Genomic DNA, 23562 nt, shown 5'->3' on the forward strand with positions numbered 1-23562 from the left:
CCCCTGCTATTTTAGGCTAGGCAGTTTGTGAAAGGCTTCACTCTCTCTCTTTTACAAGTGTATAGCTTTCTCGGCCACAGTCACCAGGCGTGCTGGCCAGAAAGAAACTTTGCTGTAATGTCATATAGTTGGTCAAGCAGTTGACTGTGTCCTTCTTCAGGTCTCAGATCAGTCAAGGTTTAAAGCTATGAGGTCATTAAAAGTTTTGTCCTCCATGACCCACTAGGACAAGGACAGCACATACAGGACAGGAGCGCAAGGCTTTTGTTTATGCTGGAGCCAGATAGGTAAGAAGAGATTGTGTGTATTGTTCTATGTGTGACAATATTTTGGGGGAAATTTTCACATGGTTTAGAAAACAAGGTTTTGAGCAGGAAGACAAGTCTGTGGGCAAAGAATCAATTCTATCACAGCATCGCCTTCAAGAAAATATTTAAAATTCTGTTCCTTGACCTAATTTTCTTCTATGGAAATATTTGGGAGTGCCTGCCTACCTACAAGAAAATTAACAACAACAATCTAAGTATTTTGTTAGCTGCCTCTTAATATACTATATTTTTCCTCCCACAAATTATTCCTATTGTCAAGTGACAGTCAACACCTTGGGGGCTAATTTTTCTCTTCTCAAGAACAAATGGTTGGTTGCTGCCACAACGAAGCTCCATCTTCAGTTGCCTAGCAACAAATGCCCCCCTCAAAAATGCTGATTTCAGTGGGACCCGGAAAAGTTGGTTGAATATTAGCTAACTGTTACATTTAATATTGTCATGGCACACTTTTCAATTATAATGTACATATAATGTGCATTGTTTATAAATATAATGATCATATTTGGGGCCTTCATACAGTCACACAGCTTGTGAGTCTTTTGTGCTTGAATATGCTTGGGTACATTTTTTTCCCCTTTTCAAATTTGACACGCTTGTAGTGTTCCTTATTAGTTTCTTTTGTTGATACAAACCCAAAATAGCAACTGTACTTCTAGCTTGAAACCGTGAAACTCTCCTTTCTCGGTTGTTATTCTTCATGTGGTCAAAATGTCACATGGTTCATACATGATGTCACTTTCTCATGCAAATTGTGATGTGACAGAATGCTTCCCTTCAAGCTGTAAACACTATCAATTCCCTTCCTGATGTGTTGTATGATACATAGTTGTGTGCGGTGTGTCTTTATCTAGGAATTTCATCTTCTTTTGTGCTTTATGATTTCAATTTGGTTTTATTTTGTCCCATGAATATATTTGTTCGTATTGTACGTATTGTAATATTTGTTCCTTTATAAGCGATTTGACTCGCAGGAGCATACTTGGCACTAAAAACTATGAGTGATTAGCATGGCAGATGAGCTAAATGTTTGAGAAGAGACACACTGTCAACAGTTTCTTTGGAATTTTGCTTTTCAGGATAGGTGAAATGTCAAGGACTTCTTCACAAACGACTCTGCAGACCTACAGGGTCAACGACAAAGACCTCACTGAGATTGAACTCCATTCTGTGGACTCCATCAATGACCTTCATCGGACTCATCCGGAACACAACCACAAAGGTAGATACAGAGAGACACTGTGAGCACTGTCACACAAAATTCAGTTATTAAGGTTATAAAAAATAAAAACAATAATAAAAGCAAAACAATATCTTTTCAAGAGGTGAAGTGAAAATAACTGGAAAAATGTGGTTGCATAAGTGTGCATACCCTCTAACTGTGCAGAATTAACCAAGCACATTTAAACTCATGATGACCGGAAGTCACTGCCATTGACGGCTATAGACGTCAAATATCTGTTTTAACTGGGCTGGCAGTGAATGGGTTAAGGTGCATCTGATTGACCACAATTAATTTTCCCCTTTTTTCACTTTATAGCAGAATCTAGGAAAAAAATGATTCCATCCCTCTAAATCACAAAAACCTGGCATTTGAAGATTGAACATTCCACAAACCGTACACACATCTATACATTCGCATACACGCTGACACATGCCGGGATGAGCTAGTAAGTGAGTTGATTACAGGAACGAAGCCGCCCCGTCCCGCTTACACGCCTTCCGTGAATGGGACGCTGCAAGCACACCACATGAGATGTGTCAGCGCAGGACCAGGATGGCAGGACTCGTTGACTCCAAGCTCGTGGCGAGCCTACGCTATAGCTTGTGTTGTCATCACACTGCTTCTGCTCATACTTGCACTCATTTTCTACTTCCTGGGTGAGAAAGCATCTTTCTTGTTTGAATGACCAAAGGCAGGCATCTTTTTGTTCATATTTTAATTTTGACATAATTGAATTGTCTCCCCCCCATCCCTCTGTCAGTACAACAAGGCAACGCAGTACAGAGGCTGACTGAAGCCTTGAAGGAGAAAGAAGCTGCAGCCACACAACTATCCGTGCTGATCCAACAACTACAAGTGCTCACACTCAACCTGACAGCCACAAGGGGGCGGACATGAGTGACAATGTGTGTGAGGGAAAGGATTAGAAAAGGACACCCTCTGCATTTTAGACATGCAAACACATTCAGATATTTTATAGATTTGTTTAATCGAGAGCTTCTTTTGCAATAAAAATAAACATAAAATAGATTTTTTTTAAATCAGTCAGGTCCACTTTTCTCCCTTTAACAGGTATGTCATTTTGTTAATAGCACATACAATAACATCCTCAAACTGTGGTAAAAATATTGAAACTCATACAGAGGGCCAATACATTGATATATATTTTTGTTATTCAATATATTCAGACATAAACAAAATCCTTCCCACTGGTCATCCGTTTGTTTTGATAGCTTAAGACATTAAGAGCACACGGGATAGAGTTGCTATCCGGACGTCTCAACGTGATACAGTACATGGACATTTCTGAACAAATCACGTGGAATACTCGAAATTGGAGTCACACAAACATTAGCGCAGTAATGGCGACTCTGCTGGTGGCTCAGGCAGCTAAAGTCAAATTGGGAACGACGGGAACCTCACGAGCAGCTGCCGTAGTTCTGCACTTGGTTCCGGATGACGTCCCGCACCAAAGTGGCGTTTTCCTTCAGCTCGTCAAGCTCCGTCCGCTGCTCTTGCATCCGCTGCTCGTTGCTCTTGAACTTCTTCTCCAGCTCTGCAAAGCCAACACGGCAGTGGACGGTGAACTTTGGAAGCCGTGCTTAAGTACAGTACGTTGAAATAAAACAACGAAGTGAAAAAAGTGCCTGCTTATCAATACTGTCGCTGTTGGACAGAACTGATTTCATGCATATTTGCTCAGATGCTTTATTTACACAACTGCAGGGAGATGTTTAGAAGAAATACAAGAAACCTCAGCGAGCTACAGTACAGTATATTTACTGATTGGAAGACTCGTCATAGTAAAGGCCAGAACAGCAACTAAGCGGCATCATTTGTTGCTGACTGCTGACTTGTATGCCTCACAGTATTGTACTCACGCTTGAGCTGCTCCATGCTCTTGTTAGCTTTATTGAGAAGCTTTTCTGCCTCTTTCTTGAGCTCCTCAGCCTTCCGGTTGATGGCGTCCAATCCTTGAGAGCCGCTGCCGAGAGAGTCAACCTTCTCCCGCAGCTCATTGTAGCGCAGATTTGTGTCGTTGAGGCTCTGAAACCAAATTTTGTTTGAACATCATCAAAATTTCCATGTTACTAAGCACTTATGAAACAATATTCCGATAATTGGGTAAGCAAAAGGTAGTTTTGTTTTTATTTATTTTTTTGTCATTCTACGCCACACCACGGTGCAAAGTGTCTAGAATCGAAAATATACAAATGGATTCCCGATGGCCATTCCTACCTCCAGAAGCGACCCCGCTTGGAGCGTGGCGTTGTCGGCCAAAGCTTTGGCATCCTTCGCCATGTCCCTGTTGTGCTCAGTTTTGTTTCTCAGTGCTTCGATGTCTGTGGAGAGGTTGTTTAGACGCATCATGATCTCCATTTGCTTGGCTTCCAATTGTGTTAATCTGTCAACCACCTGCAGGGAAATGCCGTACAAATATTTTTAGGATATGAACATCTCACTACGCTGGTGATACAATGCGCTGGACCTCAGAAGTGGCGTTTTTGGTGCCATTCAGGTTGTTCAAAGTCTCTTTCAGGGCGCTTCTTGCTTTTTCGATGGCTTTCTCAGACAGATCCAAGGCTGTCTTTGTAGCATTGGCTGCATCTTTCACTACCTCAGCTCTACTCCTGCAAAATGTCACAAAGGTTTTGCTCCATTAGTTTATGTGTCATTGTTGTTTCAGTAACCATGGGCAGAGCTGGAGGGTGGCCGGGGAGGCACTGCACCCCCCCCAAAAAAAACATCCCAAAGGTACCAGACCAAATAGTTGACTGGCTATTTACGTCTTAATGTATTTTATTATTATTATTATATTTTATAGAAATGTCTCATTTCTGCAAGTTCTCATACTCGAATAAATAGTGGCTTTGCCATTATGTCTCTGGTACGCTCTATAGTGGAGCAGGGACATATGTATCTTCAATCTTTTTTCTCTTGTACAAAAATGTCTGCCACTCATGAGTGTCCTCCATTAAAGGGAAGTCGTGGCCTTACTTGGCATCTTTAGCTTTTTCCAAAAGCTGCTTGGCTTGACTGATGTGCTGGGAGGTATTGCCGAGGATGCTATCGATGTTGGTCAGGTTAGAAAGGCTGGTCTTGATTTGCATGATTATTGTGTCCACTGTGGTCTTGTTGACTGGCAGCTGAATGGACAAGACCTGCATGGCCACCTTCTCGATGCTCTCTGGATTTGCTCCATCCTCTAGTTAGTACAAGCAGAGGAACGTACAAGAAGAACCAAAGATGAGCACCTTGCCTTCCTTTAATACTGACAGTCTAATATGGACAATCTAATGACGTCTTGACCAAATCATGTGAAAGCTTCTTTAGTCCAGTCAGATTTGTCTCGTTATCATTTCAAATCCTTAAAGTCTAGTTTCTGTCAAAAAGAATTACACATTTACAATATTTTCTAAAAATATGAATACTTCCCTGCACATTTTTTTTTTTTTACAGAAAATGTGATACTACTTTTAATAAACTACCAAACACACACACAAGACCAAAAAAGTATTAAACATAAATATAATCAACATACCAGTGAGGAAATCTTTTATCTTCTTGATAAGCTCTTTGAGCTCCCTATTTGATTTTTCAAAGTGGTCTTTGTTCTTCTGGGCTCTCGCCAGGGTGTTCATGGCTTGATTCTTCACATCCTGGCTCAAAGACGCGATATCCTGAAGCTGTACAGAGCCGTAAACATGAAAAAAAAAAAGTGGGAGCCGGGGTACGACATGACATTTCTTACCTTCTTGGCCATGTTATGCAGCTCCTCATTAGCAGCTTCCAGATCGGTGGTGGCATTCTTGGCGAGACTTAGCGCAGATACGGAAGCGCTCACCGTCCCATTGCATCTGTCCCCTCCACATATATGGCTGCCCTCATCGTCACGGCAACCAGCACCACCGCATGGGTTGTCTTCGCAGCTGCCGTTGATGCTAGCAGTGCCGGGGCCCCCACACACCTGTAGGACAATGTTTTCCCAAATAAAATGCATTCATTCATCTTCTACGAATAGCAATAAATGAATAATCTTCCTACCTTGTTACTGAGGTGGCGGGTCTTGTGGTCCAGCTCATGGGCTTTCTGCTGCAGTTCCTCCATAGATTGATTCTGGGCTGCCATGGCACGGAGGAACTTTTCTTCATTAGCATTCATCAGATCTTCAGTGTTGGAGCGAGTTTTTTTGGACTGTTCCACTGGACTAAGGGGACCAGACACTGACGCGTTGCATTTGTACTCCGCCTCTGATGATTCCTGATAGTATTTCTTCACTCTTTTGAACTGATCTACCATGACACATGAGAGGTATCAAATTTGTATCAAATGCAAGTTGCGTTGACAAATGACCATTCTGCATAGAAAAAAGTGCTTCTGGTCAGTTGGTGTGAATTAGTTACCTTCAAATCCTGAGATGAGGTAGTCGTCTATCTGCTGCCGTTTCGCAGCAACCGTGGCGTTAATGTCCATCAATTGTCCCTCCATGTCGGTCAGCGTCTGTCTCAGTGCATCGTCGTCCTCTGCTGTTGTGTTGAGCTCTCGAACGACACCCATAAGACGCCCGTCGGTCAACGCGATCTCCGCCCTGAAACATGCATACCATTGACCCTGTGTCGTATGTGAGTAGATTTGAATAAATACCAAGGATCACCAATCCTGGTCCTCAGGGTCCTGCATGTTTAATATGTGCACACCTGATCCGTATGGTATCATGTAGTGTAATGGCTTTATTGTTTTTGGTTAAATAAGCGGATTACTTTTGTTTTATACTTTGAACTTTGAAGTCTCGACCATCTAACCAAGTTTTTACATTATGGACAGAGTACCGTGCTCACCTTAGGTCATCGATGCTTTGTCCAAGCAGTTGGTGGATTTTTTCGCTGTCATTATTGCCAATCAGATCCTGAACCTGCTTCAGCTTCTCCTCCAGCTCTCTGATTCGAGCGTCGCCGATTCCAGGTGTGACACCACTCTTCAGGATCTTGTCAGCAGTGTTCCGGATGTAATCTAGGTCACGCTTGAGCTGACACACCACGTCATCCCACAACTGGAAACAGGCATGACACTGCACGCACTCGGGGAAAACGCCGGTGAAGCCGCGGGCACATTCGTCGCAGTGTTTCCCGGTTGCGCCCTCCTTGCACTGGCATTCTCCGCTGGTCCGGTCACACTGTACTACTTCCGAGCCCTGAGGATGGCAGTTACACTCTGAAGTGGGGAACAAGAAAATCAGACCCATTTAGGCAAAGCAAGGAAAGGCTATATTTACAAAAAAATTCCAATTCTTTCTTGATCGTAATACAGTGAAGCTCCACTATTCATTGGGGAGAGAGACTCAGCATGGTGAAAATACACAAATAATTGAACCTGGAAAAGGGCTAATAATACAACAGAAGAATTCAAATCGATTGAACTCACTTTGTGGCATTTAAATACAATAAATGTCAGGGAATCCAGGCACACTGTAAAAGCAAAATAGACTACACAGGGGTGGGCTATTATTAGCTACATTGGGAGAGTAGAGTGTAGTGCTTTGGCCTGAGCACAAAAACATACTAGGCGAGATTTGCAGCAAATCACAGAATATATTCCCCCCCATAAAATCTGTGAATATGAAAATTCACCAATGCCCATAACATTGAATCACGGAGTAACATTAAAAGGCATTTACAATAAACTCAAATTTACCTTGGTCATATTCTCCATATTAAACTGCCTTCTGTGTGAATATGTTAATAATGAAAGCTGAGTGAAAAATGGATCTCATGGAGTCCCGCAAGGGTGTGGTCTGAAACCCTGTGTAGGCTGCAGCATTATTACCAATAAACTAACATTAAAAAAAAATAAGGTAGCTATAGCTATACAGTGAGAAACCAAACTGGCCTTACTGATGACTTTTTTGTACCAATGAATTAGTTACCTTGACACTGTATCCGTGGGTCTCCCCAGTGGAGCTGCTCACACTCTGTGCACTGTTTCCCTCCGAAGCCCGGGTGACAGTGGCACTGACCACTGAACTGTCAAGGACAAAGACCTGGCTTTCACAACTAAACTTGCATTCAACATTTTCAAGTTTTTTGAGTCATGCATACTCACCATATTGCATTCAGTTTCCATGGAATGTTGCAGGTTACAGTTACAGGGCTCACAGCCTTGGTCCTGACCGTAGTTCCAGTGGTCAGGAGTGCATTGGTCACAGTTATGGCCGGTGATGTTTGCCTTGCATAAGCAAGCGCCTGTCTGACGATCGCAGTCACAGTGTCCGTCGCTGCAAGTCGACTGGACCGTACCAGCAGTCGCGCAGGTACAGCCTAAGATAAGACATATCATGTTCAGGAGATAGAATCCGGTGACGCTGACTCTCGAAAGTCAAACATCATAAAATTCTGGATTGCTCTTGTGGTGGTGTTGAACTTCTTTGTAGACTTTTGTGCCAATGGAATGTATGAGACGTAGCTTTACCACTCTTAAGACCAAAAGATGATGAAATATGCAGGGCAACTTAAATATATAACCACTTACAAGGCAGTGCATACAAAACCCATGAATAAAGTATTTTCAAAAAAACTCACGTCTACAGTCATGGGCCAAAGCAGTGCCATAGTAACCCTGTTGACATTGGGCACAAGCTGGACCATCTGTGTGGTACAGGCACTTGAGGCATTGACCTGTCCTAGAGTCACATGACTCCGGGTCCTGAGTGTCAATGTTGCCGCTGCACTCGCATGGAAGGCACTGGCCGCCAGTTTGCTCTGGGTTGCCGTAGAAACCGGGGGCGCACCGGTCACACCGAGGCCCTGGGTTGGAAAAGAAGAAATGGGAGATTTTAGCTAGCTTTCTTTGGCTGATGTATCTGTTGTAGTGTGATATCTCACCAGCATAGCCTTGTCTGCAGTTACACATAATGAGGTTCGAAGAGTGGTCAGCTTGGCAGGAGTGGCCGTTAAAGTGATCCGAACCGGGATTACCCGGGCAAGAGCAGGGGCGACAGTGGTCCCCTGAGCCGAGCAATGCGTTTCCAAAGTATCCATCCTGACACCTGAGCATAACCGGTGCAGCGAGTTATTTACCATCGCCGGGACAACCACAGCAACATCGGTGATATTTTGCTTACTGTTCACAGTGATGACCGGCTGTGTAGTCTCGGCATTCTTTACACTCGCCAGTTTGGGAATCGCAACTGTCTGCATGGCTGTTACACTGACAGGGCGTGCAGCTCGGGAAGCTCCACTGGCCGGGTTGGCAATCAGAGCACCGGCGGCCAGATGCTCCCTCCCGGCACTGGCACTGGCCGGTAACGGGGTCACATTGGTGGCTCAGAGAACCCTCTGAATGACAGTCACAAGCTGAAAAAGAAAAAAGTAGTAAACATTCTTTACTTGACCGTATACGTATCATGACTGGAACTGCCACTGGAGAATCGTGAGTTTCTGAATGCAGCCTATGTTATAAAGCAATCGGCAGCTCATGATTGAATCGTTTCCTTTGGAATCTGTGCTGAATGAGGTCGTCCGTGTTTGTGACTCACCAGTACAACCATTGACTCCAAAGCCATAGGTTCCCGGTGTACACTGGTCACATCGTCGACCCATCACGTTGGGCTTACAGCGGCACTGTCCTCCGACCCTATCACATTCACTCGAGAGGGACCCTTGAAGATCACACTGACAGGCTGGATCACACACAAGAGAGACAAACCATCATTACGTGAAAAGCAAAGACAAATAAGCTTCTCGCTTGAATACTAACGCAGTGCTCCATCATGAACGATAGCCGAAATACTGCAGATGAGCTTGGAGCACACGTCGGCCAAGGTGGGCGTTGGCGTTATCATAAAGGAATCCAGACACATGTAGTGAATCATCTCCTCACGTCGCACCTCTCCCTCAATCTCATTGCCTTGGAAACCAGGAAGCTCGGTATAATCAGGGATCAGAACCAACTGTCGGAGCGGAACAAAGAAAGCAAAATATCCATATATTATATCTATATCTACATCTATATATGTATAGATTTATATATGTATACATACATGCATATTATATATCCACATGATGCTAAATGTGTTTCTTTACATTTATGTTTGCATATCCCACCACTCAATCAGTACTAGTAGGGAAGAATAACAAAACAATAAAACTAATGAGATGGAGGCTGGGGTTGCTGTCTTTCCTCACCGAATCAATAAGAATGAAGGCCGTGAGATGTCTGTGGGTCACTCCGTGGCGCTGGAAGCGGATGGCAACCACATAACGATTATTTGGCTCAAAACAGAACGGCCTTGGCATCTGGATGTATCTGGAAGACAAAGATATGCAGTATGTTGCGCTCCCTGAGCAACTTTCCTTCTTCGGGGAAGTGTGTGGGAAATTTTACACATTTGTGACCGGCTTATTTGCAAACAACCTCACTTGGCCCATTGGATTGCATGCTCTCTTCACAGACATGAACCTTCTTCCTGTCTCTTTGTGTTTTTGAAGTCACTGTGCTAATTAGTGCTGGCTGTCGGACCAACCACAGCGGACAACGGAAGGAATACTTTGGTTTACTGCAATGTTTAGATCCAGGCGTAAGCTGGCCTTTTCAGTTCCGTTCAGTTCCAGATGAATAAAGTTTCTCAAAGGCCATTTAGAACTTGGAAACTACTCAAGTTGGGCTTCTCACTTATATCTTACCCCTGTTATATTTATTATCAATCAATATTGCTAAAGTTGAATGCGGATATAGTATTTTCCCCAAACAGTGGCCTTAATAAACCGCTCCAATCATTGAGTACATTGTCTACTTTGGTCACATATTCTCTGCCTGTACAATTCTCTATTTTGTCTTCAACAGTTCCCCCTTTTTTTCTTTAAGCTTCATCAAACAAAGCTGTTCCCACCCTGTAATATCACACTGGCTGACTCTTATTGCAAAGCGTTAGCTATGTTTGCCCTGCTTTCAGCGAATAGAACACAGGATACAGTGAGGTAAGATGGTATCTGACTCACACAGTGCTGCAGGCCAGGGCAGGTTGAAGTGACAACAATGTCATGATGCAATTGTTTCTGTCATTTGTTCTTAAAGTATACAGCATATCCCAAATGTACAGAACTGCATTGTAGTCATGCTTCCAGCTAGATTGATTATCTGTTTGATTTGTTTTTCTATTAGAGATTATTTAAATCATGATAAAGCATCATTCAACAACAGCTACATGACTAAATTGGTCTTGCCAGATCGAGTTTTTAGGGTGTAATTGGTCAAGAGTAAAATTACATTGTCTGAATGCAGCTCCTTTTCATGGTCATGAATACGAGGGCAGCAAAAGCAGTCCGGCTGGTAAAAATCCAATCATACCCGAAAAAGGTCCATGACTAAAACTACTAAGTGTTTTGATACCTGCTGCGATGTGGCAAAGTGACTGTGTAGAGCTGCTCGGTTGGTAGAAGGTTTCCACAGCGGACACTGGAAGGCAGGTTCACAGATGTTATACTGACAATGGCCTCCCAGTCCTCTGTGGACTAAACACACATACAGCACACATACATATAAAAGACAGGGCTTTTAGTCAAAAGGAGTTGCTGAGTTTTAAGAGGGAAGTGTGATGCACAAACCTCAGGTTCATAACGGATCATGATGTTGTACTCCATGGCGTAGGGAATGTTGTCTATATGAAACACCAGGCCAGCACTATCTTTGACCCGAGCAAAACCAGGCCCGGTCCAAGTCACTGTGTGACTTAGGGTGAGCTCTCTGTAAACGGTCCTCACATCCGGCTTAGAAAGACAGAAAAATGCCTTCTTGAGAATGTTTCCACGCTTGAGGGTATTGTCAATGTATTAGTATAATAGATTTTTTTTTTTTTCAATATAGAACTGTAACAAAAGACTACATTGTGGTGGACTTGGATACTGAACACGTTAAGAATAGTTTTCTTTTTTTTTTCATGTTTTCCCCTCTGAAATATATGTTTGATTGCTATGCCAAGGCTATTATACCAACTTCATACTTGCAACCTGATGTCTAAATAGAGCAGTTATTGGCACTAAGGGCTCTCTTTCCAAACATAACAATGAATGACAACCACACTGCATTTCTCATCCTTGGGCGTGAACGAAAGATGATATCATACTGTCTGCTGAAGCTGTCGGATCCGCCTCAGTGCTGCGCGGTGTTGCTGCGGGTTGGCGATACGGCGGTGACGCCTGTGTCTTCTCAGCTGGTTGTTGAGGTGCTGAACGCAGTCTGTCTCTGCCTGAGGTCGAACTTTGCCCTAGGAGAGGAGAAGTTGAAGTCTAAAAAGGCAACTTAAAATCAAAATGAAAAATTCTAATCAAATTATGGAAGCGCTATGTAAAACCTAAGGTCATTCAAATCTGAATTTGAAGGATACACAAAACCTTAACTCCAAAATAGAACCCCTCCAGTATCGGCCGACAACCAAATGTTTTGAAAACAGGAAGTGCAATCCTTCATCAAGGGAATGAGACAGTTCACCACATAAAACTACTAATTATCAACATTAGTCCACAGTTCTAGGAAGTGATCACAGCTATGCTCTCTCTGTCTCCGTTTGCTCAGAACACACGATGATTACCGCCAAGCATCCGCCAGAAGATAAGGCCCGTCAGGCACTTCCCCTCATATTTTGTGTCCTGCATGGCTGCCTCTTTGACAATTTGAAGTCAGCACTTGCCTTTTGCCACATTCCTGGAAATGTTGTGAGACTGTGGATGAAAAGGGTCTGTCTGAGCTTGCCCATGGTTGAACTTGGAAGTGGAAAGAGTGGAGTGGGTAAATTGATGAGTAGAGAGGAAACAGACTGTCTGGATGGCAGAGCATGGCAGATTACAGGTAGATGGAAAGAGAAGAGGATAGAATCTTGTAGAATGGGTGACGGCTGATATAAAAAATCTCTGAAATCAAACTAATTTAACCAAAGGTTTGAGGATAAGATGCTCCTTTAAAGTTGCACAAGAACTTTTTACGACCATCGGGCATGAAGCAACTGTCAAGATGAGTGTAGTATCAACGCACATATCAGATTTACCCATCATCAAAACACACAGATTGCTAATAGTCTATGTCGTCTATAGAGTCTACCCAAACAACTAAAATACACAGAAGAAACCAGCTGTTAATGCCATGTACTGAAAAAAACTTGGACTTGCCAAATTAGTGATGAATAACAAATAAATAAGCAAAATAATTGGAGATGCAATCAAAAGAGTAATTTGCCCAGGCCAAATAATTGACCTCACATTTTCTCACTGCCCGAGCTACGATATTTACGTGCATTTTGGGTGTACATGCACATTGAATTGTAATTGGGCAGTTGGGCCTGTATTGTGAATCAAGCCAAAGACATCTTTGCTGGAGTGAAAACAAATCTTTATCTATTGTAGTCATAACATCATGCAGGACGTTTCCTCTGAGCCATACAGTGATGCTATCAAATTTTAAGATAAATGTCTCAAGTAGGTTGGTGGTCTATAGTACAGTTTGCAGAAGCCCTATAAGTGATCATAGAGACTTGCAATGGTCTTGAGTGAATGTCGATGTTAAAAAAAAAAAAATTCTCACAGGTAACGCAGCGTCAATAGGCGAATGTCCAGTAGCCCCTTCGGCCTCATATTTGTAGAAGTCCAACGGCGCGCAGAAAAAGCCAGGCTCCACCTCAGAGCACTGTCGACCAATCAGATGGCTCCTGCAGTCGCACTGTCCATTCTCCATCATACATCTTCAACAAAAAAATAGATAATAATACCAACACACACAATTCAAACATTCTCAATAAATCCTCATTCTTGAGACGTAGACTTTGGATACCTGTTGTTGATGGCTCCACCAAAGTCACAATCACATTGTCTGCAACCAGCCAGGTCATTACTGAGACCCCAGTATTCAGGCTACAAAGATAGATAACAAAAAATACCGACACTTTTAATGTACATTACAAAATATGAAGAAAAAAAGCAAGACATTGAATACAGTTGGATTTTAAAAGTGAATGACAGGTACTAACCAAACACTCGTTGCAGTAGCGACCAGTGACATATCTTTTACAAGAGCAGTCGCCGCTGATCTGATCGCATGGGGCTCCCATCATAATGATGCCACGAGGATCACAGTTGCAAGCTGGTGGCAAGAAAAACATGCAGTCATAAAGAGGTTTCATTGAAAAATAAATGTCAAATCACACCAATTCCAATATCTTGGCAGGAAAAAGAAAGTGAGTAGAAAAAAAAAGATGTATACTCACGTTGGCAACCCAGAGGGTCGTTTTGGCTGAGTCCAAAATAGCCCTCCTTGCAGTCGTCACAGCGCAAGCCTTTGACGTTGTCTTTGCAGCGGCACTGTCCAGTGATCATGCCCATGTCTGGGTCGGTGTGACTGTCGCAAACGCCTCCCTCCATTGATCCCACCGGATCACAGTCACAGGCTGGTGGTCACACAAAGAATGATAAGTAAAAACGCATCCCTTTTAAACACTTTTAAAATACCTTCAAGCTTCAAACTCCGCATCTGTTTCTTTTGAAAGAACACGTATCTTGTCCTTAATATATAAATGTAATATTTGACTCACCAACACAAACCTGGGGGTCTCTAATATCTCTATTTGGGTCTTGATAGTAGAAAGGTTTGCACATCTCACAGTTGCGTCCCATGGTGTTGTGCAAACAGACATCACATACCCCTCCGCTGATGTTGCTCGTGGCCAAATATACAGCTATGTCAAAGTGACACTGGTTTGAGTGGCCATTGCAGTTACACTCTGTAGAATATAGGGAAAAAAAACATGTTGTTACCTACAGACTCAAAATTGTGACTTTAGGTTCTGCAGCAACCTTACCAAATAATCAGAAATAATTGGTTAAAAAACAGTAATTGGGGAAAAATGATTTTAATACACTAACACAAATAAAATGGTATCAGATGACTCGATTAATCGATGGAATAATCGATACAATAATCGATTCTAAATAATATTTGATAATGACAGCCATAATGCAGTTATATTTGATAGATTTAAATCAAAGTGACACGGTAAGAAGTTAAAGAACTCAACATTGAGTATGAGTGCAAAAATATCAAATTAATCTTGATCTTCTTGAAACAACATCGACATAGCCCAGGTGTCATGTCCACTACAAGATACAGCAAATGTGTATCTTCCACATATATTTCCTCTGTTAAACAACTTTTTCTTTGTTGTGTGCACCTACCTCTACAGGTATGCGGGTTTTCGGCCTCAGCCGGCCTCCATGGCAGATCGTGGTAGAAATCTTGGCAACGTTCACAGTTGAGCCCCTCTGTGTTGTGTTTGCAAACACACCGACCGTGGATCTGGCAAGATTGAAAAATAGGTGAATGTCAGAAGCAGGTAAAACAATGGCTACGAGCCAAAAGACTAGTACCAAGCCAAAAACACAGGCCAATCTTAACCATGTCCATCCATCTCAATGGATTTGGAAAGTAATGGAGTGCAGGACATTATTGTTCAACTCAAATCCCGTAGAGGGCAGTAATGCGAATTGAAAAATAAGTGTCAACTGCCCCTCAAGCTTTTTTTCACTGGAGCTCCATCTGCTAGATCTGAAGTGTCAATGCCCCATTTTCAAACTGTCCAACAACATTTGATTCATTTTATTTTGTGTAAACCTGCTGCCTACCAACCAAACAATCACCACAGTGTATCCCACTGTGCATTTTACAATTCTTATCTATTCATGTACCATAAAAATTGTTAAGCAAAGTCATCAGGTTTGTATAGTGTCAGCTGACATGAAACTGTTAACTGTCTTTTAAATGACACTGAATTGATGACAAAAACTAGAGAGATGCTATTTTGGGGCCATGTTGAGTTGTTGTTACAAACATACAAAATTTTAATCTAGTAAAACTTATCTGAATTCCGCATACAATTAGCTAATTGAAGAACAAAAAGAATTGCAATCCCACCATTCCGTTGGCTCGGATATCAACCCCTGGCACTGGGGCGCACTCCGAGGCGTGTCCGTAACAGAAGCAGCTCCCTCTGACAACCAGCTCGTAGATAGCGTAGTAATATTTTTGAAGGACGTCAGAACGTCGGTCTAAAAGGTCGTCCCCCAGAGTGTTCAACTTTGTGAAGTTAATGCGCAGGTTGGTGATTCGCAGGAGCTCTAGTCAAGATAAAGATGAAACATTCTTTGATACTATGTTTACCTGCATGTTTAACGTTTTTTGTTAAGCTACCTTGAATGTCCAAGCTGTAGGGGTCTTTCACATGAATGGCAGGATCCAACACTTTATAAATGACCTTGGATGGGAAGAAAAATAGGTCAAGAGAGAATTCAATTCATTTGGGAGTGAAGAAAAGCTCCTATTCTGAATAAAGGAAATGCTTCTATCATGATGTTGTCGCTACCCATGTACGATAAACTGATTCTGTTAAGTCTGAATTGTAAATGTGCTACATTTAGCTTCTCATCCATCTGCTTTGTCTGATTTTCCTGCATAATGACCACGATGAGATGAGTGCAACATTATACCTCCCCATTGGTGGAGGGCTCAATGTCAGAGTAGCGTTCTTCGCAGATGACGTCGTTAATGTGGTGCAGGCCATTTGAGGAGATACCAGGAAAGGTCCTGGTGCAGTTGGAGGCAAAGTAGCGGTAGGGACGCCACGTTCGACCGAAATCAGCAGAACGCTCAATGATCATAGCTGCGGGACGGAAGGTCTGTCAAAGAAAACAGGAAAGATTTGAAATTTGTCTGCACACTTCTGATTTGTCGTCCAGTTCGATTGAGACAGCAATCACGTGTACCTTGAACTTCATAATTAAATGCGTGAAGTGGAATTCGGCCTCCAGGTTAAGTCGAATGCTGACAATTTCCTCTCCTGTGGAAGAAACAACTGTTAGGACATCACTGTTGGGCAAACTTTGAAATATTCTCTCAGGCAAGGGCTTACAGGAAGTACTTTGCACAACATTTGAGAGCATCATTTAAGATACACCCCAAGTGACAGCTTTAAAACACACACCGTTAGCAGACTGCCACCACGTGTTGTCACCGTTGCTGTCCATGAGGTAAATCACGTTCTCGATGCGGTGGCTGTTTCTGTGTCGGTTCGGGTCATACGGATGCCGGGAGTTACACTCGAAACATTTGTCCGACTCCTGTTGAGGTAGGAAAAATGCATTTGCGCTCTTAGTTAATGTTTTTGTCTGCCGTCATCTACAGACGTGTGAATGAAAGAAAATATTGAGTGTCAGGAAAGATGTACTATATAGATGGAAGAATACAATTAAGATGTGTTCAAATATGTTTGTCCGAGTAGCTGTGCATATCATTGTGTCCCATTCATTTATTTCCAACAGCAGTATTGGATTGTCCAAGAATGCAGCAGTGTAATTCCATCTTAATACAAGTATGCATCAATAGAAGAGGAATGGAGAGGCCATGGGAAAAACACAACAATGTGGAGTCTGAATAAAGATGTGTGTGGCAGAGGTTCACAACAAATAGAGGTGCGAGGCAGGAGGGTGCAGGTGAATGATGTTGGCATGCAAGTGGAAAAGGTTCTCAGCAGTTGGAGACAAAGAGTGGGCCTGCAGAGAGCAAGGGGGCATGGTGAGGTAGGTAGGCGGCAAAGGGGTGCCTCTGGGAAGGGGGGCCATGAAGAGGGGAGCTGAGTAGATGAGGCTGGCACGGAGAAGCACTGGAATCCAGACTCGAGGGTCTTAATTAGGTTGCTGTCAGAAATGATTATGACTAGTTAAGATGCTAAAGTTTTGGCCATTTCCTTGCATGAATAATGTGCCTTGTGTCCAATGACAATTGATTTTGCAGGACATGGTTCAAATAGCAACATTGGGATACCAAGGTAGCAGCTTTGTAAAAAGAAAAAAAGAAAAGAAGATTGGATGGCATTTTAACCAAGTGTGGATAGAAATCTGATGTTTTGAATATATTTAGTATGACACGACCACTCGTTATTAAAGAGAAGGAGGATACATAATATTTTTACGACAACAAATGATCTGAACGTTTCGAAACTGTAGCAAAAATTACAACAAAGAAGCTTTAATGTGATAACATGGGGTGTAAAGTGTTAAAGAACTAATTAGTCTCAGTTTCATGGTCCATGTTGTATCTTTCAATGCTTTGGAATGAATGAGCTGCCTCCAATCATGTGCTCCTGGTAGTACTGAGAAAGTAATTGAATTTGAATAAGAGTAAGCTGTGTGGCTTTAAATCTCTCTCGCTTCATTTGCGCTCGCTCTCACTCTTTCTCTCTCACTCTTGCTCTTTTACTCTTGCTCTCTACTCCAAGCCCTTATTCATGCCCAATTAGTGAAGGTTGATCAGCTTTCTGTCGCAACAAAACATTGATGTAAGTCTAATGTTAATTTGAAATGCTTTCCAGAAAAGGTGCCATTAAGTTTTCTCGTTAGATCAGCTCACAATATGGGAGAAAACCAACTCACTCATTTGGAGAACATGCACGGTGGGGCTGGAATTCGAAATCCCGAAGGTCGGAACTGTGACGCAAACATGCAAACTGCGCTGCCCTCTACCTGGCCTGTCCTAACCTGAAATGCTCCTTGTCTTTGAGGCCCCTTTAAAAAGTCATCAACTCAACTGGATTAATAGCAGAACCTCTTCTCAGATACAACAATGGAATCTGACCTTATTGGGAAAAGGAAATCATTCATGTCAAGCTCACATTAGTGATGACCTCTCTTGGACATTTTAACACAGACACTTAAGTTAGTTCCTGACAAAGGTCTACACCTGGATTCGTGGTGTGACAGGTTGTCACCATATCCTGACCCCGAGAGTCACAAAGGGCATCTGGAATCAGGGTCTCACGTCAATCTTGTTCACCTGGAGGCATCGAGGTGCAAGTATGTACTTGCGTAGCAAACAGATGTATGTATACAACGCGCCCATGATGAAACACGTCAAGCGTGGTTTAAAGAAAAGAAAAAACATAGAACTAAAGCCGCACGCCGGATGGGCTAGAGTAGACTCATCAATCGATTTTTATGATCGAGGGATCACGTAGGGAAAAAACGTGTCACTTGAAACACGGAAATCATAAAAACTGCAACGAACTGAAACGTTTACCAAGAGCAAACAAAGAAGCATAGTTTGTTTTTATATACGGTATGTGTAACACATACTGAAAGGTTGAGCAGGTGAGTGAAAGCCCCGCTTATGGGAAAAAAACCCCGAAGATGGACAAGTGGAGATGACAAGGAACAAAAGAGAGAACCAACATAGCATTGACAACACAGGTGGTAAAAGACAAGGAAGTAAAAGACGTCGGGAAAAATTTAAGTGTGACCTGGAGATGGCTGACAATGCAGTAATGCTCTGGACCGTCCAGCCCACAAGTGGAGGTGGCACTCAGGTTCACAGCACGCCCAATCAAGAGGTTTCCCGTGGCAGGGTAGCAACTCCCGTCCGTGCAGCCATGTGGGCTTGATGGCAGGTCTTGTCCAGACACACATGAGGCTGGAGATAGAGGAGCATGAGTGAAGTCAGATCTGATTTATGTTTCATACAAGGTGCAGAATCAATTGATTGTTAAAATTAGGTGGAATTGAGGTGCCTATGAACTTATCCCGACTGACCGATTGAATCATGAAATGTGTAGAATGCTCACATGATTCAAGAGTGGCACAGTTGTAGAGTTGTCAAAATGAATCGATTAATCGAAAAGTAGTCGATTATCAAATTACTCAACAACTCTTGTTAATAATCAAGTAATTGCTCAGAGCCATTTTTTAACTTAGAAATGTCCAAGTTCTCTCAATGGTAATTTATTCATTATTTTTTTGAGTCATTCATGAAAACAAACAGATAATCTTTTGTGTATAATCGAAACATTTGCAAACATTGTTTAATTGTTATTGACTTGTTTTTATCACTAAACAATACCAAAAAACAAAAGTAAATTGGAAAAATAGGTTTTGGGATCAATTTTCATACAGAACAAGATTTTTATTTGATTATTCAATTAATCGATGGAATGATCAATGGAATAATCGATTCTAGAAATATTCCATAGTGACAGCCTTCTACAGTTGTGTACATTTATTTTTGCACATTGTACATATGCATCATCCGCAAAACCATATTGCTTATCACGTTCAAGGTTGATGAGAAAGTAAAGGAAAGGAAACAAAATAACAAACGGGTCTGCTGACAGGTAGAACAATGAGTTTCAGTCATTTGGGCCTGGCAGTGAAAATGCATTCTTAGTGTGGCGAAAACTCTGGCCAGGACGTTACAATTTTTGAAGATTGTTTTCCTGGGTTGATAAAGTATGGACAATGTCTCTAATTTTGGACACAGTCTGATACTAGAATGTAATTGCTTTAACGGACTTCAGCATGAAACAACTCTTCTGCTCCATGTAAACGCTCGCTATGCACCAGTGAATCGCAGGTCTCACCGACGAGAGGGAGCAACATGTCCATTTGGTAACTAATGACAAAACAAAATGGTGGATGTGACCCGGTTCCAGAATCACTTGTATGAACAACAAATAAGAAGACAGCTGAGTGAGGTGACAGTGATGTATGGGGTCTTTTCAACCTGTTGATCTATGAGGAAGAAAAAAAACACAACAGACCTGCAACATGCTGAGGCTTGCTCGCAAAGATTGGAAAAGTTCAAAGTGCATCCCAAAAAATAACATTATCATTAGCAGATGAAAACTGTACGTAATGTTAAATTTTGAATAAATCACTCAACTTTGCTTCTGCATTAGCAAACTCATTCTAAATGAATGCAGCTACTTCGCTCAAGGTGGTCAGACATTTTTTTTCAGCTGGTCCCACATCTCTTTGCAGATTCTGTCTAGACCCTTTAACAGGTCGTAGCTTCAGATCAGCCTGTTGCATTTTGGACAGGATTAACGTCTGGGGACAGCGAGCCACCCCGTGACCTTAATGTGATTCTTCTTGAGCCATTCTTTTGTTGCATTGCCCGTATGTTTTGGGTCAAATTCACGCTGAAAGATCCGTTGACAACCGCTCTTCAGTTCTTTAAATAGCCCCATCCATCGGCACCTTTCTACAAATTGCGCTCGAGCCTAATTATTTACCCTTAAAATAAATCTGATGTTTGTTTTTTTTTGTTTTAACAAAAAGCTGGTTTCTGATTTTTTTTTCCCCCATGGTTAACACATTCCTGTGGAACGACAAAGACATTATTTATTTATTTATTCATTCATTCATTCATTCATTCATTCATTCATTCATTCATTCAGGCAAATTGATGCACGTCAAACTTCGCCTGTGACAGGCTAAAAAAATCACATTAATGAAGCTATTCTTTGTTGAAAGTACATCCATATTTCTTTTCTTTCTTATTTTCTTTAATGTTATAAGGATACTACATCAATTTTATAGATAAATGATACTATTTATCATTGCGTCTGCAAATTGGGGAGGACGAAATGTTTTCTTTTACCTTGGCGGGCGTAACAGAAAATAATTGCGAAGCACTGTTGTACACACAATCCTTTATCATTTAAAAGGTAATCCCAAATATTCTGAAATGTTTAACATCACATAAAAGTGTTAGACACACTTTGAACAGGAAGAATTATAGTTTAGACTGAAAAGATTGACATTTTTTAGCCACAATCCCTTTGCCAAAACTCCGAACAAGGCCACTCCGATTGCCAAAGAACTCAAAAGAAGGACCAAAGCAAGCCTGTTGGAACAACAAGGTCATTGACAGCTGGTTTACAAGTGTGTTATTAGAGTGTAGGATGAGGCAATGAAACGCACACACACGTACACAAAGAAGAAGAATGACAGGTAAACACACCCCTAGGCATCCAATTTCCCTCCGGTATACGATGCACTACGGCAGGAATGCAGGGACAGGATGGAAAATGTTACTTATTAACGGAAACATTCCAGGTGTCAACGTGGCTGTGAATGACTGCCAATACACCTCTTTGCAACACTTTCTTTGCAGCTCAAGCAGAGCAAGGAAGCTGGCAGGAATGTACACACTCATCACCTTATCCATCAATATATTCAATACCGGTAATTTCTTACAGACCTCAATCCATAATTTCTATTATTTTTGAAAAGGTTTAATGGAGACTAAGTTTAAGGCCACTTGCACATTGGGCAACATTCAGGAGCGTAAAGGCTCAGTGTTATCATATGACAATAAAAGCAATACGAGACAAGGACAGGTATTGTACCTCATTGATCCATATATCATTTATTACCAACAATTAAAATAAAAATCTACACAAGGATCGCTGAAGTTTTGTACTGCTGATATCGTACAATTCAGAAATACGGAAAATTTTCCACCTAAGATTTGTCTGTCAGGCATGACGAGATGTGTGACGTTATGATATTGCACGGAGGTTCGCTAACTGCTGCCACCGCTACCACTGGATTGCCAGTAGCACAATTTGAACCCACAAAGACTGAAAAACATTTAGATATAGTTGACTAAAACTTGGGATCTCAAAACAATAATAAAAAAATCCTCTTATTTTAATTTGCATCATCATTTGATATTTTTCCTCCGCAGATTAAATGTCATTCAAAGGATAGTTGACAGCAAACAACTTCTAAACCTAGCTTAACAATTTTTTGAAAACTGACAAATTGTGATAAAGAATGAAGGACAGATTCTTCTTTAAAGCACTTCTAATTCTAAGAAACAAATGTGAACGAAAAAAAAGGCATTTGTACTCACCTAGCATGAAGATCATCAGATACAAAGCCATGATGGTCATCAGCACCATTGGACACGCAAAGAGCAAAATAAGCAATCTGGATCTGACAACAAACAGACAGAAAGAGAGAAACACATTTAATCTTGTGGTAAGAATCTCAATGTAATTTCAAGTGTTAGGTGCTCCTTGAGAACTCTACCAAAATGTTATTTATTTACCAAACAAACTCATTTTGATCAACACCGTCTTTTAAATAAATGTAAAGAAAACTTCTGGGTGTGGTGTTTTGAACTCCTAACATCAGTTCAGGTGCAGACGAACTTTGACCTGCAATTAGTCTTGAACCGGGAACCAAGGTCAAGTTCTTACAAGCTGAGCTACGACTGGCCCGTGCTTAACAACCCAATATCCATTTTACTGCTTTGTGAAGTACTATGATACAACCCGGTACAATCTACTTGTTCATTTGAGCTGATCCAATTAGCCAGTTCAGCACAGCCAGTTCTCATAAATGTTGTCAAGTTTCTGTATTGTACCCTTCCAGGTGCAATGCTCCAGTTTCATCTGGCACAGTGAACAAGCAACCTTATTGTTGCTATTTTAGGTCAGATATCTTTCAAGGTCTTTCAAAAAAAAAAAAGTTGAAGATTAGTTTGTTGTTAAATTGCTGGAGTGCTCAAAAGGGAACAAACTTTGGCCATCTGGAGCAAGATATAAATGTGAGCATGGCTTTTTTCTCTCTGGTTTCTGAACATGCATGAAAATATTTTCACATTGTTATTAATCTGAAAACAGCCAAGAGTAGCCAACAGTGGGCAATTATGCTCATTGCTGTGCTGAAGCTGCATGAAAGTGTCGTGCATCTTGCGAGCAAAGGGCCTCTTGTATGCACAGGCTCTGCAAACACAGGGGCGTCCACATTGAATGGGGCAGAATATGTGTGCGCACGTGTGGAAACACAAAATGACAGGCGAGAACAAGCATGTTGCACGTCTCACATCATGAACTCCAATTGTGGTGATAGAAATGCCACAGGAAAATAAAAAATGACACTATAAGGCGTTACTCAGATGTAAGAGCACTTTGCTGTCATATAAATTACTCGATACATGTCCAAATGACTTTTAAAAACTCATTCATAAATCTAGCAGATCATACCATAACTTGATATGCCACAACTACACTCCCTCGTGGCTGTGAGCAATATAGCGATGAAATTAGAGCAATCTGATTGGATGCCGGTGACAAGGCGTTACTCATTTTCTGTCCACTGTTTTCACCTTCAAAGTCAAGTCCAAGAATTAGTGATGTGT

The 23562-nt window shown here is 41.8% G+C and overlaps 2 protein-coding genes across 4 annotated transcripts in view; one reads left to right on the plus strand and one right to left on the minus strand.

Annotated features, from left to right (window-relative positions):
• On the plus strand, positions 1-2745 carry si:dkey-20d21.12 (uncharacterized protein LOC556245 homolog). Of its 2 annotated transcripts, XM_037274626.1 has the most exons (5): positions 1-140; positions 227-287; positions 1406-1548; positions 2016-2207; positions 2312-2745. In XM_037274626.1, exons 2-5 carry the CDS (start codon positions 271-273, stop codon positions 2446-2448), a joined length of 489 nt encoding a protein of 162 aa, XP_037130521.1. In that variant the 5' UTR covers positions 1-140; positions 227-270; the 3' UTR covers positions 2449-2745. The 2 variants fall into 2 exon arrangements, with proteins under 2 accessions (XP_037130521.1, XP_037130513.1); XM_037274618.1 differs by having other exon boundaries at positions 5-287.
• The window catches only part of lamb2l (laminin, beta 2-like), a 27687-nt gene continuing 6645 nt past the window's right edge, over positions 2521-23562 (minus strand). For both annotated transcript variants that reach the window (XM_037274599.1, XM_037274608.1), the window contains exons 2-35: positions 22270-22352; positions 18875-19044; positions 16565-16700; positions 16347-16420; positions 16071-16259; positions 15775-15838; positions 15499-15701; positions 14763-14883; positions 14123-14311; positions 13799-13978; positions 13562-13674; positions 13366-13445; positions 13120-13276; positions 11669-11809; positions 11151-11312; positions 10936-11057; positions 9732-9852; positions 9304-9496; positions 9083-9226; positions 8669-8900; positions 8430-8593; positions 8127-8351; positions 7651-7865; positions 7475-7571; positions 6390-6762; positions 5955-6139; positions 5596-5843; positions 5303-5518; positions 5093-5237; positions 4549-4756; positions 4040-4181; positions 3790-3966; positions 3432-3597; positions 2521-3106 (exon numbers count right to left, since the gene is read on the minus strand). In XM_037274599.1, the coding sequence (XP_037130494.1) occupies positions 2970-3106; positions 3432-3597; positions 3790-3966; positions 4040-4181; positions 4549-4756; positions 5093-5237; positions 5303-5518; positions 5596-5843; positions 5955-6139; positions 6390-6762; positions 7475-7571; positions 7651-7865; positions 8127-8351; positions 8430-8593; positions 8669-8900; positions 9083-9226; positions 9304-9496; positions 9732-9852; positions 10936-11057; positions 11151-11312; positions 11669-11809; positions 13120-13276; positions 13366-13445; positions 13562-13674; positions 13799-13978; positions 14123-14311; positions 14763-14883; positions 15499-15701; positions 15775-15838; positions 16071-16259; positions 16347-16420; positions 16565-16700; positions 18875-19044; positions 22270-22318 (5538 nt within the window). In that variant the 5' untranslated portion in view covers positions 22319-22352 and the 3' untranslated portion in view covers positions 2521-2969. The remainder of the gene's footprint in view (positions 3107-3431; positions 3598-3789; positions 3967-4039; positions 4182-4548; positions 4757-5092; positions 5238-5302; positions 5519-5595; positions 5844-5954; positions 6140-6389; positions 6763-7474; positions 7572-7650; positions 7866-8126; positions 8352-8429; positions 8594-8668; positions 8901-9082; positions 9227-9303; positions 9497-9731; positions 9853-10935; positions 11058-11150; positions 11313-11668; positions 11810-13119; positions 13277-13365; positions 13446-13561; positions 13675-13798; positions 13979-14122; positions 14312-14762; positions 14884-15498; positions 15702-15774; positions 15839-16070; positions 16260-16346; positions 16421-16564; positions 16701-18874; positions 19045-22269; positions 22353-23562) is intronic.

Source organism: Syngnathus acus, chromosome 2, assembly GCF_901709675.1.
Source record: "Syngnathus acus chromosome 2, fSynAcu1.2, whole genome shotgun sequence".
In the NCBI taxonomy this organism is placed as follows: domain Eukaryota; kingdom Metazoa; phylum Chordata; class Actinopteri; order Syngnathiformes; family Syngnathidae; genus Syngnathus; species Syngnathus acus.

What these genes read in the sequence shown, in the direction of transcription:
- si:dkey-20d21.12 (XM_037274626.1), top strand. An exon ending in TCCGGAACACAACCACAAAG is followed by an intron (nt 1,549 to 2,015) that starts GTAGATACAGAG and finishes AGTTGATTACAG; the next exon opens with GAACGAAGCCGCCCCGTCCC. An exon ending in ACTCATTTTCTACTTCCTGG is followed by an intron (nt 2,208 to 2,311) that starts GTGAGAAAGCAT and finishes TCCCTCTGTCAG; the next exon opens with TACAACAAGGCAACGCAGTA.